The sequence below is a fragment of the Onychomys torridus genome, chromosome 8, assembly GCF_903995425.1.
Source record: "Onychomys torridus chromosome 8, mOncTor1.1, whole genome shotgun sequence".
NCBI classification, from domain to species: Eukaryota; Metazoa; Chordata; class Mammalia; order Rodentia; family Cricetidae; genus Onychomys; species Onychomys torridus.
Window position 1 is genome coordinate 92,075,215 of NC_050450.1, and position 16,749 is coordinate 92,091,963.

At 52.3% G+C, this 16,749-nt stretch overlaps 2 protein-coding genes across 3 annotated transcripts in view; both read left to right on the plus strand.

The window, feature by feature from the left end:
- Crhr1 (corticotropin releasing hormone receptor 1) overlaps positions 1-3,557 on the plus strand; it is a 47,942-nt gene extending 44,385 nt beyond the window's left edge. For both annotated transcript variants that reach the window (XM_036196472.1, XM_036196473.1), the window contains 5 exons: positions 642-714; positions 1,052-1,137; positions 1,328-1,463; positions 1,625-1,666; positions 2,154-3,557. In XM_036196472.1, the coding sequence (XP_036052365.1) occupies positions 642-714; positions 1,052-1,137; positions 1,328-1,463; positions 1,625-1,666; positions 2,154-2,294 (478 nt within the window). In that variant the 3' untranslated portion in view covers positions 2,295-3,557. The remainder of the gene's footprint in view (positions 1-641; positions 715-1,051; positions 1,138-1,327; positions 1,464-1,624; positions 1,667-2,153) is intronic.
- Positions 3,558-14,096: 10,539 nt separating this feature from the next.
- Positions 14,097-16,172, plus strand: Sppl2c (signal peptide peptidase like 2C). The gene has a single exon (XM_036194838.1). The coding sequence runs from the start codon at positions 14,097-14,099 to the stop codon at positions 16,170-16,172; it is 2,076 nt and encodes a 691-aa protein (XP_036050731.1).
- The last annotated feature ends 577 nt before the right edge of the window (positions 16,173-16,749 follow it).

Consider the following 16,749-nt stretch of genomic DNA (forward strand, 5'->3'; position numbering starts at 1 on the left):
TGACCCTCCCTCCCCTTCCTATGAGGGAATGTCAGCAGTTGGTCCCATCTTGAGGGACCCTTACAAATAGTCACAACTGCATGGATGAGGGTGATGGCTGTTCAGGGGCCCCTTTCACGGGCTCTCCCTCCACAGAGCTTGCTCTAGCTTCACGTCCCACAGCAGAGGGTACCATCCTCTTTGCAGATAGATAGGAGCACATCCCACAGCAGAGGGTACCATCCTCTTTGCAGATAGATAGGACCACATCCCACAGCAGAGGGTATCATCCACTTTGCAGAAAAATTGAACTACATCCCACAGCAGAGGGTACCATCCACTTTGCAGATAGGAGCACATCCCACAGCAGAGGGTACCATCCTCTTTGCAGATAGGAGCACATCCCACAGCAGAGGGTACCATCCACTTTGCAGATAGATAGGAGCACATCCCACAGCAGAGGGTACCATCCACTTTACAGATAGGATCACTGAGGCACTGAAGCAGAGTCCACTGGCTTGTATTTCTTGGAAATTGGGGTGCCCTTTCCTGGCCATTGGCATTGATCCTGCTCTGGCCAAGCACTGCCCTGTGGCCAAGCACTATGCCACTGGAAAGACCCTCCTGACCCCTCCCTTCCCTTTCCTTCCGTGGTCTTCTAGGTGCTGGTTTGGCAAACGTCCTGGAGTGTACACTGACTACATCTACCAGGGCCCCATGATCCTGGTCCTGCTGGTAAGAGGCTGGGGCGGTAGCAGGAGACAAGCCACCATGGGGAGCGACGATCTGCCTACCATGGATAGAAAGGACCCTCTACTAGGTGGCCACAGAGGGGAACCCGGGCCAGGAATTTTAAGTGTTAGTGAGAGAAGGATCAAAGAAGAGGGCGTGGGAGAGGGAGAGAGAAGAGGGCGGGGTGAGTGGCTGCAGAGAGAACCAAGAACAGAGCTGAGAGAACTGAGGGCCTGTCCCGTCCACCCCCACCCACCTGCATTTCCTGCTCATATCCCTGCCACATGTCCCCATCCCTACCTCACCCATCCTCACTCCCGCTGGTGTGCTCCAATTGCAGATCAACTTTATCTTTCTCTTCAACATTGTCCGCATCCTCATGACCAAACTCCGGGCATCCACCACGTCTGAGACTATTCAGTACAGGTACCTGGCTCCCCAGGGGTACTTCAGAGGTACCAGCCTCCTCTGAACCAGATCTCTTCCAAGCCAGTCGGTCAACCCAGAAACTGCAGCTCCCCCTTCTTAGACATCTCCCAAACCCATCACTCTCCCCAGAGCTAACAGGCTCACCCCTCCTGGGCAGCCTGTGACTCCAGCCTCTCTTCCTCCCCAGGAAAGCTGTGAAGGCCACTCTGGTGCTGCTGCCCCTTCTGGGCATCACCTACATGTTATTCTTTGTCAACCCTGGGGAGGACGAGGTCTCCAGGGTCATCTTCATCTACTTCAACTCCTTTCTGGAGTCCTTTCAGGTACCTGCATCCTCCCTGAGCCTTGCCACTCTGGCTCCGGGAAAACCTATTTGCACCTATAAGAGTGAGGATTCTTCTGGCGGAGGCCTGGAGGATTGGGGGGCTGGAGCAACCTGGGCTGGTAGGACCCCACTCACCTCTGACTCCCCTCTTCCCTTCAGGGCTTCTTCGTGTCTGTGTTCTACTGTTTTCTGAACAGCGAGGTAAGGACCTAAGGCCGGGGCTGAGACTACCAAGAGCGGGAACTGTCCCCTGTGTCTCTTCTGCCCTGGGCTCCCTTCCCTCCCTCTTCCCAGGTCCCCATGGGTTGATGCAGGGAACTTTGAGATGTCCCTTTCCTGTTGATCTGCACCCGTGAGGACAGCTCCCCTTCTGACTTTAGGCATGGCACGAGGGAGGCGGGGGGGTGGCTAGAAGATAGGGTCTCTGTCTTTGGAGGAGTCGGGAAGGGTAGGGGTTCTGTATTGGCAAGGGCCAGATGGCACCTTTGTTAGACTGGAAAAAGGTGTCCCTTCCTCACTTGAGAAAACCGGCTCAGCAAATAGCAAACCAATAGTAGTAATTACGTGAATTATATAGACGCTGTCGTGACACCTGGGAGTTGCTTATAGCAACCTAGAGGATGCTGGGCTGGGGGCGGGGGAGTCCTGAGCCTGAGCTCTGATGTCACCAGTTATCCTGTGCCCACAGGTCCGCTCTGCTATCCGGAAGAGGTGGCATCGGTGGCAGGACAGGCACTCGATCAGAGCCCGAGTGGCCCGAGCCATGTCCATCCCCACCTCCCCCACCAGAGTCAGCTTCCACAGCATCAAGCAGTCCACAGCAGTGTGAGCTGCAGGCCACAGAGCAGCCCCCAAATCCTGAGGCTGGGGGAATAACACAAGCTCCCTGGCGAGCCTGTCTGCAGAGGCAGTCGGCCTTCCCAATCCTACCCCTGGGCTGCAGACCTGAGCACCTGCCCAGCTGTAGATGATGGCTCAGAGCACTGGGCTGGACCCACGGAATCTGGCTCCCTGCTGCCCATTCTTCTCGGAGAGTGGGGGCTAGAAACCCTGAAGAAGTTTAATGGGCCCTGTGAAAGCTGTCTTTTCCCAAAGCAGCTCACCGAAGATCTTTAGTCTTCAGCAGCTGTGGGGAGGCCACCTGCTACCCCAGGGCATCATGGGAAACTCTCTCCTGTGATTGTGAAGCCTCTGAATCTTGGCGATGCCTTTGGATGCTACTGAGAACCAATGTCACATGCTCCAGTCAGAAGACCTGGAGATAGCGGTAGAAATCTGGTGGCATCATCAGATAGCACTCCACCACCCTAGAAGCCACTCCTGAGCCACCAGAATGTCATCAGCACCATGGCACTGCCACTGGAAAGCCCTGCCTTGCTGCCTTGCACCCTTAGATGTTTACTATTCTGCAGGCCAATCCAGCTTTGTGTCACTTACCCACTGACAACAGTCCCCCTGCCCTGAAATCCTACCACCTCTTGCCTCTGGGTGTCTTCTGATTTGTGAGAAGGTGGGGGTTGGGAAGGGGACTGAGTTGCCTGTGAGGGAGAATCAAGTGGGCCCAGCCTTTAAGGAAGTAGTGTCCCCTGGGTGCCCAGGCCACTAGTTTTGTTGGCTGGCCTCTAGAACACGCTCATGGGCTGAGTGAAGCAAGAAGGGCCCTGTGCTCAAGTGCCCTGAACCAGGACAGGCGGCTCCTGGGACAACTAACTGACAGACCCCTTACTCCCAGGCGTGGAATGGTCCAGCTCTTGCTCTGTCAGAGGGCTGAGGCGCTATATAGCAGGACCAAGGTGGGGGGGGGGAGTTGTGATATAAATAATATTTATCTTTTCAACTACCTTTGTGGAGGTTTGCACTCTCCTGGGGCTGGGAGTAAGCCAGAGGGGCCCTCTGAGAAGTAGAAATCAGGGACTACTGCCTAGCACAAAGCCTGATCCCACTCACACCATCCAGGATGAGCATGAAGGCTGGAGGCAGAGTATGAACTCCAGACATGAAGATGTAGGTGTGACCAAGGATACTTACTTAGTAAGAAACAGCTCTCGGGGGCTGGTGAGATGGCTCAGCAGTTAAGAGCACTGGCTGCTCCTCCAGAGGTCCTGAGTTCAACTCCCAGCAACCACATGGAGGCTCACAACCATCTATAGTGGGATCTGATGCCCTCTTCTGAAATAAAGGTGTACATGTAGATAGAGCACTCATATACATAAAATAAATAAGTAAATCCTTTTTACAAAAGAAAGAAAAGAAACAGCTCTTGCTGGGTGGTGGTGGCACACACCTTTAATCCCAGCACTCAGGAGGCAGAGCCAGGCAGATGTCGGTGAGTTCGGTGAGTTCGAGGCCAGCCTGGTCTACAGAGCGAGATCCGGGACAGGCACCAAAACTACACAGAGAAAACCTTGTCTGGGGGGGGGGGGCGGGGGGGCAGGGGCAGCTCTTGGTGAGGAGGCTTCCCAGAAGCAGACATGGAGATGTGGTTGCCAGAGCAATCTCAAGGCAGGACCAGAGGTGGGGAAGGCCAAGCAAAGAGAGAAAGGGAAAGGTCAGACAGCATGCGTGCACCATGGCAGGTAGCGGGAGCTTTAGCTTGCTAAGGAGCCTGTAGCATGAGGCAAGGGAGCTGAGTTGGGATATTTATCCACCAACTCCCATCACCCATTGTTCACTGATTTGAGCTGCTCCTGAGGGACACAAGTTTCCCTGCATTGGCCCCATCCGTGTGGTCGCAGAGTTGTCGGGTGCAGCACACCACAGGCCTCTGGAAGCCAGCATGTGCCTTGTAAGCACAGAAACTGGTGGAATTCCCATGAGGATCCCAGTGCCACCTGGGACATGCCTCTGTGTCTCTGGCCAGGGAGGAAGGTCACCTATGCACACACACACACACACACACACACACACAATTGCATACAAGGGTATGTGACATGAAATGCCAGGAGCAGACAGATGACTGTGGCCGGAGAGCTCCATACCTCCTGCTGCGCCGAGGTGGGGGGATGGAAGAGGAGGTGTATTCTTGAAGGACACGTGGAGTGCCCTCCCTGCCAATTACCCAAACAGAAGTGTGCCCTTAAGAAGAGGTGGGCATGGGAGGCCCAGAGGACAGCCAGACAGCAATGAGCTGAAGGCTTCTACATCAATTTAGGAGTATGGGGTGGCCTAGGGAGAGCAAAAGGCAGCCCTGCCAGATGACCGCAAGGACCAAAAGTGGCTGACTGTCAGTCACACTGAGATGGTTCTCCACTCTTGTCTTTCAACCTGAGCAGAAGAGGGAGAGAGTGAGGTGTCATTCAATGTGGCAGCACGGGCCTGTGTTCTAAGGAAACGGGGGGGGGGGGGGGTTGCTGTCTCAGAGAAGCTGGGTGTGCCTGAGTGAGCAGGGGCGGGTTGAGATGAGGGGTGGGCCTCCTGACCAGAGGCTGTAAGAGGAGGCTGCTTTGGGATAAGTAGGAACACTAAGCAGTGAGTAGCTGGGGGAAGTATGTGTTCCCAGCTTCAGGCAGTGTCTGGGCAGGCCCCTCAGTGGACATCATGGGCCATTCTGCTCCAAGGTTTGAGGGGCAGGGGGAACTTCCTCCAGCTGGGAGTGGATTGACGCACTTCACTTTGTGGAAGGGCCTAACAGTTGCCAATTGGAGTCACAGAGCCCTCTTTGGCCCCAGGACAGATCTGTTCTTCATGTCCAAAAGAATGCTTTTCCATATCACACCTAGGGAACACAGTCTCCCGAGAGCTGCCCTCTTGCAAAAGATCTCACTTCTCCTGAGGTTCTCTTGGTGGACACAGAGCAGCAGGGGAGAAGCTCTCTCTTCCTGGGGGCAAAACAGTTCCCACCCTGGGATTTTGGCTTTCCAAGCCTCTGTGCTGATGAGGCATTTGCCTTAGGGCTAAGACAGGAGCAGCCAGATGAAGATCAGCTCCCTCCTAAGGAGGGAGGAGAAAGGGTCTGAATCCAGATAGTGGTACTTACCTTAACTGGATCCTCTGTAGGTTGCTTTACCATCCACCAAATCTATTCTAACATGTTCCTTAACCCTTAACTCAATGGAGAATCAGCCCATTTTGCAGCAGAGGAAACCAAGGCTGAGGATGGAAGGCTTGGCTGCACATCTGGGGATCTTCCCTTTCCAGAGTGCTCCGGCCTTGGCTTGGAAGGTCAAGATCCTCATAGCAATGCTGGAGCAAAGGGACAGTGAGGTTGACATAGGGTCTCAGGCTGATTCCAACAGCATGTCAAATTGGCGTCTTCAGTGGCTCACCCTGTGTCCAGCTGCCAGGTCAGCTGGGAAGAAGTAATTGAGGCTGTGTGCTCAGTGTCTCTCCCTTCTCTACTCCACTCATCCCCCTCCTTCAAGTGATGCTTCATTTCAAACTGTACAGCCCAGGTCACCAGAAGCCACTGTCAGCCTTGTGTTCCCCATCCAGGATCCCCGCAGAGAATTCCACTGGCCTCAAATCCATCTCCTCCAGGTCCACCCATGATTTCAAATTCACCAGTTTGACCACACTGGGCCCAACACGAGGAGGGAGCCTCTGCAGTGACCCTGATCCCAGTCCTGACTGTCAGACCTCAATTAGGGGGGGGGTCACACTGCTCCTCATTCAACCCTATAAAGCAGCTACTGCTCTCCCATTTAATGGGCAAGAAAAATGGAGCCCAGAGAGGATAAGAGGCCTTCCTGAGGGTACTCAGCAGTGGCATGGCTGGAGGAGAACCCAGGCAGCTTCAGGTGCTCCAGTGTTCCACCATGTACCCGCAAGACCTATCTCCTCCCTTTGGGGACATTCTTCGGCTTCCCAGTCAGTTGACGAGTAGTACTCAGAAATGAGCTGGTGGAAAGAGCCCACAAAACACAAGCCTCAGACTGCCCACCTCCCAGTGTCCCAGCCTGCCCTGGCTCCACATTCCAGCATGGCCTCCCAGTCTCCTGCTAACACACCAACCCTGTGGACCCTGCAGCTCAGGGTGAGGAAGACCTGGATTGTGTGGATTTTGCTAAGCTCTTTGCAGTTAGGAAACAGTTATGAAATGAGTTCCAGACCACTAGCCACTCCTCCTGTCTCTCTGTGGGGTCCTAGAGAGACCCCCGAAGCCCAGCCCTTTGGACAAAGGCAGGGGCAGGACCTTTTAGAGACCCAGAGAGGCTGAGACACCCAGCTAGGGTGGACAACATGGAGCTGTCCCTTCTTTGGCCTTCATTCCCAGGGTGGTGAGGAGGACACAAATAGTGTCCAGGCCCAGATCTGCTCCAGCTGGAAAAGTGTGGGCCACTGAGCCAGGCCAGGAGAGGGTCTATGGCACCCAGTCCCTTCCCCACCTCCTAGAGTCCCTGACTAGGATAAGACCCGCCGCCCCCATCTGCAGCGCTACCTTGATTGAATGAAGATAAATATTCCAGCTGCCACCTAGGACCTGGGTCCCCCTGGAAGGCAGACACTTTGTCCCAAACTACCTGGGGACCCCCTGAGATCCCAGATCCTGGGTGAGGGTGGCAGTGGGGTCGGGCAACATTGCCAATGCAGGAATTTACCCAGAAGGTTGTAAATGGAGGTCTTTAGAGGATTCTGCAGAAATAGAGCTGGGAGAGTAGCGGAGGTCCAAAGAGCCCAGCTGCTCCTGTGAATGCACTAACAAAGGCACCAGTAGCCACACAGACAGGAGGACAGTTCCAGGGCTGGTGGACTGGGGGTTCTGGGGCACTGGGGACCAAATAGGTCTCCCCAAACCCCCAGTGAACTGGACACAAAAGGCACATGAAGTGAAGGCTTCAGAGAATTCTGTGAACCTAGGGCACCCCCAGCCTGAGGATCTTGCATGGGGGATGGTAGAATGAGCAATATGGTGGGCTCACATATTCTCAGCTTCATTAGGGCGCCCACCGGCCGCCAGAGTCCTGAAGACCAAAATTAAACCAATTCTGAGGACAGTGCTACTGCAGTGGACCAAAGTGAAGGCTTAGTTTCTTGGTTTTAGTTTTTGTTATGGTAAAGTACACATGAATGTAAAAACTCACATTCCAACATGTGAAAGTACACAATTCTGAGGTGTTAATATCATCGTAGCCTACAAATGTGTTTAGTTATCATACGTCAATAAAATATACCGCAACACTATTTCCAGAATGTTTCATCATCCTGAATGGAAACCCCATCCCTCCTCCTCTAGCCCTGGCCACGGTGAATCTGATTTCAGTTCTTGTGGGTGGATCTCCTTAGGATGCCAGCTCCTACAACTCTCGGTATAACTAAAGAGGAATCTGCCAGCCTGCTCCCCATATGGCCATGCCACTGTGCATTCTCAGCAGCTACACAGAAGGCTCTAGCTTGTCTATATCTTCTCTTGTGGCCGAGTTGATTGGTTGGTTGGTTTTGAGACAAGGTCTCATGTAGTCCTAGTTTGCAATAAAGTCAAGGATAACTTTAAACATTTGAACCACCTGCCTCCACCTCCTGAGTACTGGGATTACAGGCATGCAGCACCACACTTGGGAGAATCTAGCACTGGGGACTGAATGCAGGGCTTCACACACACTAGGCAGGCACTCTACCAACTGAGCTACATCCTCAGCTGTTTGCTTTTTAATAATAGCTGGCTCCAGGGATGTGTTGGTCTTGAATTCCAAGACTCCCTATGGGGAGCAGGGCTTTAGTAAGGATTGTAGCCTTTGGTGAAGGCTGCCTGTCTGGCCAGCATCTGAGTGCTTGGATCTAGAGCAGTGATTCTCAACCTATGGGTTGTGATCCAAATGACCCTCTCACAGGGGGTTGCCTAAGACGATCAGAAAATACAGATATTTCCATTATGATTCGTAACAGCAGCAAAATTACAGTTGTGAAGTAGCAATGAAAATAATTTTATGGCTGGGGGTCACCACTTCATGAGGAACTGTATTAAAGGGTCACAGCATTAGGAAGGTTGAGATCCACTGATTTAGAGGGATGCACTCAGAAGAGACATTGCTGCTGGGCAGTGGTGGCACACGCCTTTAATCCCAGCACTCGGGAGGTAGAGGCAGGAGAATCTCTGTTAGTTGGAGGCCAGCCCAGTCTACAGAGTGAGTTCCAGGATAGCCAGGGCTACACAACAAAACCTTGTCTCAAAAAACAGAGAACGAAAAAAGAAGTGATGTTACCACGTGCTCTGACAACAGTTTACATGCTGAGCCTCCTCCCAGCCCCAGGCCCCTTGGCAATGCACCTGGACCTCTCTGAAATACAGGTTCCGCAGAAGGGACCAGAGTAGCCCATGGCAGCCCCCTCCCAGGGCCCTGCACACTGCCCCAGCGGATGGCAAGTCGCCAGTCAGTTGTGCTGGCTCCCTAATGTGCTTCTGACAGCTCGCTTGTCATGGTAATTACTGCTTGTAATGTAATTAAATGTTATGTTAATGGATAAATCAGAAGTGCACAAACAAGGGAACACAGTTTTGATGACAATTCAGTTGGATGCTTTGAAAGACACAGTTACAAATGAGTCACCCAAAACTAAGCTGTCCAATTAGGTGTTGGCAAGACAAATGTAAATAATCAGGGGCAAGAAAAAGTCAGAATCTAAGTGTGACCTACTGACCACTTTACAATGTTCCTTAAAAATGGCCTCCACTTCAGAGAATCCGAGCTGGGTTCTAGGGATATCTTTCATCCCCTTATTGACATGGAGTAAACTAGGCCTTTGCAGTATAATCAAATTAAGAATGTGTGGGTTGAAAGTCATGGTGACACAGATGTAGACAGGGAGAGTGCTATGTGACAACAGCTACAGAGTGGAATGATTCGCTATAAGCCAGGATGGCCCCAAGGCTCGCTGGCTGCCGCCTAGGAAGAGGTAAGCAAAAATGCTACCCAGAGTCTCCACGGCTCAGCTGGGGCTGCTACAGTAAGTACAACAGACAAGATGTTAAAGCAACAGGCATTGTTCCTCGTGGCTCTGGAGAATGCAGCATCCAAGACCAAGGTGCCCACTGATTCAGGTCCTGAAGATGGCTCTCCACCTATTTGGAAGGGCCCCTCTCTCATTGTGTCTTCACGAGGCAAACAGGGAGATTATCTCTCCGCATCTCTTCAATAGGTTCTAAGAACCTGATGGGAAGGCTCCTACCCTATGATCTAACCACCTTCCCTCACACTGTGGGCTAGGCTTCAGCGTGCAGATGAAGGGGGGACCCAACCTTTGATCTGTAGCCTACTTACACCTTCCACAATTAGGAGGGAATGCATTTCTGGTTGTTGCTGTTCTTGTAGCCCTCATGAGCACATGTGCATGGGGCGAAGGCGGGGGGCAGGGAGAGAGAGATAGGGAGATGGGTGAGGTTATTATTGAGGCGGGATCTTTGTAGCCCAAACTGGCCTCAAACTCACTGTCTTCCGGCTGCTGCTTCCCTAGTACTGTGATTAGGTATGCATCACTACACCTGGCTCCATTTCCAGCCGTTTCTTTTTTAAATCACACTTTATTTACTAAGCGGAAGGGTGTAATGTGCCATGCTCTGTGTGTGTGTGTGTGTGTGTGTGTGTGTGTGTGTGTGTGTGTGTGTGTGGTCAGAGGACAGCTTTCAAGAGCTGGTTCTTTTCCTGCCACTATGTGGGTTCTGGATTGAATTCAGGTAGTCAGGCTTGGCAGTGAGCACTCTTACCTGCTGAGCCAACTCGCTGGTCCCATTTCTGTTATGTTAAGTCACATGGTTCATGTCATTATTTAGGGAAGTCCAAGCAATAAATGCAATGAATAAAATAAATAGGAAATACTGCTCCCCTCCCCATGTGTGTGTGTGTGTGTGTGTGTGTGTGTGTGTGTGTGTGTGTGTTGTACACATGTATGTAGTTGTCTTACTTTTCTAGTACTGTGACCATACACCATGACCAATGATACTTAAAGAAGGAAGAATTTTATTTGGTCTGTGGTTTCAGGGAGAGAGCCCCTGATGGCAGAGAGAAGGAAGAGCTGAGCGCTCACATGGTGGTCCACAACCACGAGGCAGTGGGCACACTGGGCATGGCACTAGTCTTTTGAAACCTCAAATCCTGCCCACAGTGACACACCTTTTCCAACAAGTTCACACCTCCTGATCCTTCCCAAACAGTCCCACCAACTGGAGACCAAATGTTCAAATACATGAGCCTATGAGGGACCATTCTCATCCAAACCACCATCAAAGTGATGATAGAGATGTGTGCCCATGGGGACACACGTGGAGACCAGAGTAGGACACAGCAGTTATTTCTCTCCATCACACTCTAACCAGGTCTCTTCAGAGAGTCTCTCACTGGACTGAAGCTGCCTAGGGAGCTTCTGGCTTGTCTCCACCCTCTAACGCTGCGGTTACAGGCACATACAGCCATGGCTGGCTCTTTACGTGGATGCTGGGATCCAAACTCAGGTCCTCATGATAACAGAGCAAGCACTCTTATCCACTCAGCCATCTCCCCAGTCCTAGGGTACAGAATGTCTTTTAAGGACTTCCCACTTCAATTGACTTTGTCAATGATCCTCAGCATCACTGTCTCCACGGTCCCCAAGCAAATGCTATATGCAATGATAACATGCTATATACAATGATAACATGCTATGTGCAGTGATAACAGGTGTTCTATGTGGTGATAATGGGTCAACCAGAGACTGCCACTTAGCACCCTAAATCTGATTCCTAAACTCAAGTAGGACCTTGGAAAGTCTCCCTAACTTCCCTGAGCATCAATCCTGTGGCTGTGAATCCAGTCACTCATTTGCCCATCCCACACACATTTTCTGAGCATTGCTTTCTGTTCAAGGATCTTAGAATACTAAGCAGGGCAGATGGTCTCTGCCTTCACAGACCTCGTGTGTCTTCAGTAGGAGCTAGAACCTACCAGACAGGTGCGTATGCATTAAGTGCAATGCAGTAACTAAAACCTGCAATATGATGGTAGCATGCTGGGAAGGGGGCTGGGTTGTTTTTTGTTTTGTTTTTTTTTTCCTGGGGATGGTGATGGAGATGATATTGGAGCCCAGATGATATGGTCAAGCAGCAAGTGCCAGGAGACTCAGGGCAGAGGGCAGGTCAGCAGGGTTGGGGATATGTGGCTCAGTGACAGAGTGCTTGCCTAGTATATGGCCCTAGGTTCAATCCCTAGCACAAAGAAAGAAGGGGGTTGGATAAACTAGTCAGCAGAGCTAAGAGGCTTCAAGTTGGAGCTGGTGGGCTGTGCTCAGGGTTGACCCAAAGAGAGCACAGAGTTAGGGCATAAACCCATGCTGAGATTCCCTGCTGTACCCTCACCACCTCCACAAGCCCTGGAGACCTGGACCAGTTCCCACTGTGAGGACCTCATCCTGAAACAGAGTCTCTGCTCCCATACCAAGAGGCTATGCTGGTGACTGATGGCAGGCCTCATCGCCAGCAGTGAAGGGTCACAGTATCACAGGCAAAAAGGTCTGAGTGCCTGACAATAAGGAGCAGAGGATGGCTACAGGCCAGCAGAAAAACCATGGAAACATAGGAGGATGGCCACTCCCCAAATTCTCTCTTTTGGTCTCAGGGGCCCCAGGGTACCCGACTTATGGGTGGCTTGAGGGAGACTGGACAAGATAATGTGGGTGAGTATAAGAGGACACCAGAGACAGGGTAGAAACCTGCCCAGCCAGTACCAAGGGTGGGTTCTTGATTCCAAATCCAGCTCCCAGATCAGCCTCAGAAGCTAAGCAGGGAGACCCGCATAGAATTCACCTCAAAAGGTTTATGTGACGTCGAAGTCCAAAGGTTTAACTGTAACAAAAACCTTGTAGACTGGTCCACTTGGACTACTCTGAGCCTATTCTACTCTACGATATGGGAGTATCAGGAAAGGCTAAGTTACTATAACGAAGACGCCCATGACAAGCAGATAGCTTATTGTGGAAGATCACATATCTCTCTAGCAGCAGTCAACATCCCAGATAACTGTTCCGTGCAGTGGTCCAGAGACCCCCACCACCCCACCCCACCCCCTCTCTTTGCTTTGCCCCCATCCCTTTAGGCAATGTCCTCACCACAGTCCTGTCCTTGTCCTAAGTTGCAAGAAAGTAAAAGAGTGAGCAAAAAGCTCCACCCTGTTTCATCCTAGGTTCCGTGAGGAAGGCTGGTGATGAGCTCTGGACAGAGGGACTAATAGAAGGACAGTGTACAGCCTCCAGCTAGCAGGGTTATTGTATAGTTGCAATGAGCACATAAAAACACCTCACCCCTTAACCTGTGCTCGCCATGGAGCTCGGTGCGCTGGAGCCTAGAACCTGGTGTGATATCTTCATTTCTTCACAGTCAATGAAATGTGTCCAGGGACTGGAGAGAGGGCTCAGTGGGTGAGTGCTAGCTGAGAATCATGAGGACCTAAGTTTGTATTTCCAACACCCAGATTTTTTAAAAATGGGGTGTGGCCACACATACCTGTTACCTCAGCCCTGTGTGAAAAAGAAACAGAATCCCTGGGGCTTGCTAGCTGCCAGCTTAGCTCCAAGTTTGGGGAGGAAACCCCTGTCTTAAAGGGAATATGACAAAGTGATAGATGATGAGGAATCGGCACCCAGTGTTCTCTTCTGGCCTCTGAATGTGCATAGGTATATGCACCTACATGCGCACACACGTACACACTTACACACATAATATACACACCAGCCTGGTTCACCTTATACTGCTGTGTAATAAAACACCATGACTGAGAACAATTTAGGGAAGAAAGGCTTTATTTAGCTCACAGGTTACAGTCCATCAGCAGGGGAAACCAAGGCAGAAACTCAAAGACAGAAGCTGATGCAGAGGCCGTGAAGGGGTGCTGCTTACTGGCTTACTCCCCACAGTGTGCTCAGCCTGCTTCCTTACACCACTCAGGACCACCACCCTAGGGGTAGCACCACCCACAGTCGTAAATCAAGAAAATTCCAGCAATGGCAGGAAGAACTCTGTGAGTTTGAGGTCAGCCTGGTCTACATAGTGAGTTCCAGAACAGCCAGAGCTACATAGTGAGACCCTGTCTCAAAACAAAAACACAAACAAAAACAAAAAAAAGAAAGAAAGAAAGGAAGGAAGGAAGGAAGAAAGGAAGAAAGAAAGAGAGAAAGAAAGAAAGAAAGAAAGAAAGAAAGAGCCCCCACAGACTTATCTACAAGACAATTTATTGGAGGTCCTTTCTCAGCATAGGTTCTTCTTTCCAGATAACTCTAGCTTGTTTTAAGCTGACAAAAAAATTAGCCCCACCCCCCGACACACACACACGAAGAAACCAGTCCAAAGAGGGGAGTTGGCCTGGACTGCCTAGGCTCTCCAGGAGGAAAGATAAAAAACTGTTTCCAGATTTCTGCCTGGGATCTGCAGCCCCCACACCTCACACACCTCACACTTACCTCAACTTACCTGGTTTAGTCCTACGGGGCCTGGGCAGGGATGAGATCTCAGATGACCTCCCTAGTGGATCTAGGGTTGGGAACATGGTCCTGAGAGGAGCCTGTGTCCCACAGCAGTGCCCTTCATCACTTTATGACAAGGTAGGTGTGGCTCTGGTTTCCAAGACAAGTGGCCAAGCTACTCTGTGACAGAGAGCCACACCCTTCCCCTGGGAGGGGAATAGAGCTGTGGGCAGCTGTCTCCTTGGGAGGACACAGTAGGTGGCTGAGGAGGATGTTGTGCCTGGGTTCTCTCCTCCCCGTGGGCTCACTCCTCCTCCTCCTCCTCAGCCCTGAGGCCCGGGGAGAATACGGCGTGGTCCGCATCGTGTCAAAGAATTGGAGCAAGGACTATTGTGTCTTGTACAGCTCCGACTACGTCACTCTACCCCGGGACCTGCACCATGCCCCACTCCTGCCTCTGCATGATGACACCAAGACACCATGGTGTCCAGATGAGGACTCCTTCCACCAGGCCCAGGACAGCGCCCCTAGACAGCGAGCCCTCCACCAGACTACTACCATGGTGATGCGTGGTAACTGCAGCTTCTACTCCAAGGGCTGGCTGGCTCAGGGCCAAGGTGCCCATGGGCTGCTCATTGTGAGCCGGGCCAGCGATCAACAGTGTTCAGACACCATCTCCAAGCCCCAGGACCCCAGCAAACCCCGGCCTGCCCTCACCATCCCAGTGGCTGTGCTCCGCTATACTGACCTGTTGGACATCCTCAAACACACTCACGGTGACACCAATATCCGTGTAGCCATGTACGCTCCCCTGGAGCCAATTATCGACTATAACATGGCAGTTATCTTCATACTGGCTGTGGGCACTGTTGCTGCAGGTGGCTACTGGGCTGGCCTGATGGAGTCAGACCAACTGCAGAGGCACCAGGCCCGAGGAGGAGGGGGGTTTGGTGGTCACATTCAGCCACTAGCGGGGATAGCTGAGCGGTTCCAGAGGGCCCGGGAAGGCGAGGATGATGAAGATGCGTCTGTGGATTTTACACCAGCCATGACGGGCGCTGTGGTCACCATGTCCTGCTCCATCATGATTCTGCTCTACTTCTTCTATGACTGCTTTGTCTACGTCATGATCGGAATCTTTGGTCTGGGTGCCAGTACTGGCCTCTACAGCTGCCTGGCACCCATAGTGCACCACCTGCCCCCATGGCAAAGCCAATGGGCACCACCTGACCGCCGGGCTTATATGAAGTTGCCATTACTACTGCTGGCAGGCCTGTGTGCCATGGTGACTCTTCTCTGGGTCATCTACCGCAATGAGGACCGCTGGGCATGGCTCCTGCAGGACACCTTGGGTGTGGCCTACTGCCTTTTTGTGCTGAGGCGGGTGCGGCTGCCCACGCTCAAGAACTGCACCTCCTTCCTGCTGGCCCTGCTGGCCTTCGATGTCTTCTTTGTCTTCGTCACACCCCTCTTCACCAAGACTGGCGAGAGCATCATGGTGGAAGTGGCCTCAGGCCCAGCAGACTCCTCAAGCCATGAGAGACTGCCCATGGTGCTCAAAGTGCCCCGACTGAGCTTCTCAGCCTTGACGTTGTGTGACCAGCCTTTCTCCATCCTTGGCTTTGGTGACATCGTTGTCCCTGGCTTCCTGGTAGCCTACTGTCATCGCTTTGATGTGCAAATCCACTCTCGCCAGGTCTACTATGTGGCCTGCACAATGGCCTATGCCATAGGTCTGCTGGTCACCTTCATTGCCATGGTCCTCATGGAGATGGGCCAGCCTGCTCTGCTGTACTTAGTGTCTAGCACCCTGCTTACCAGCCTTGCTGTGGCTGCCTGCCGCCAAGAGCTTACCCTTTTCTGGACTGGCCAGGGCAGAGCAAAGATCCCTGCCGGGCCTGTGGCAGAGCCCTCCACTGCTTCCGTGGTAAGCTCCAAGCTGAAGCTGGAGGGTGTGACAGATTCCCATAGAACCAACGGGTTTGAGGAGGCCACCGACCAAGAGCCAAGGGACTTAGACAGCAACCTTGGGGAGGACGTGTCAGAGATGGTCACCCTCTCTGAGGACGAAGCCACAAGTCCAGAGGGCCACAGTGAGAGCTCTGAAGGCTGGATTGATGCCAACTTGGGTCCTGGGGAACTACCCCCTAGTTCCCCCATGGCCCTGGAGGAGCTGATGCCTCTGGCCATGTTGATACCACTGATCCCACCAATGCCACCCCCCTCGGAGCTGGGCCACATCCACACCCAAGCTCAGGTCCACGATGCCAGTCTGCCCTGGATGGGGCTGCACAGGAGAAAGGGCTTGAGAGTGAAGAAGTGCCCATCAACCCAAGCTCCCCTATGAACAGAGCTCCCCAGGATCTGGACCTCCCAAAGGACTTCCAGAACACTGAACAGCAACGCCAGGCAGGATAAGAGCTCGGGCATTAGAGAAACTCCCTATCTTCCTCTGGAGTCTCTTTGCTTGTTAGGATAACAGTAGCGTGACTAAGTCTATGTAAAGTTGGGAAGGTCCCTGTGGGCTGGTGGCACCTCCAAATTGTGCAGAGGGGAAACTGGGGCTCAGGGAGGTCACGTGACTCACACACGTCCACTCAAGATTTGCCTCCCCCGCTCCAGAGTTCCCTGGGCAGCTACTTGCCCTTTCTCTGCCTGCCTGGCTCCTTGAACCAAAACTCCCAACCCCTTTATCTGGCACATAGCTACCTATACCATTTCCTCCACCTCTAATGTCAATACCCCATTATGGCTTCTTGATCCCTTCACATTCTCTTCATCTCTATTTGCCCTTGCTGTTCCCACTAACTGGATGCCTTTCCTGTCACAGAAAGACCCCAGCCCTAGGAAATCATGAGGCTTCCTTCCAAACTCAGCTCACATGGGCTTGCTGAACCTCTCAGCTCAAGGCCCAGGCATCAACA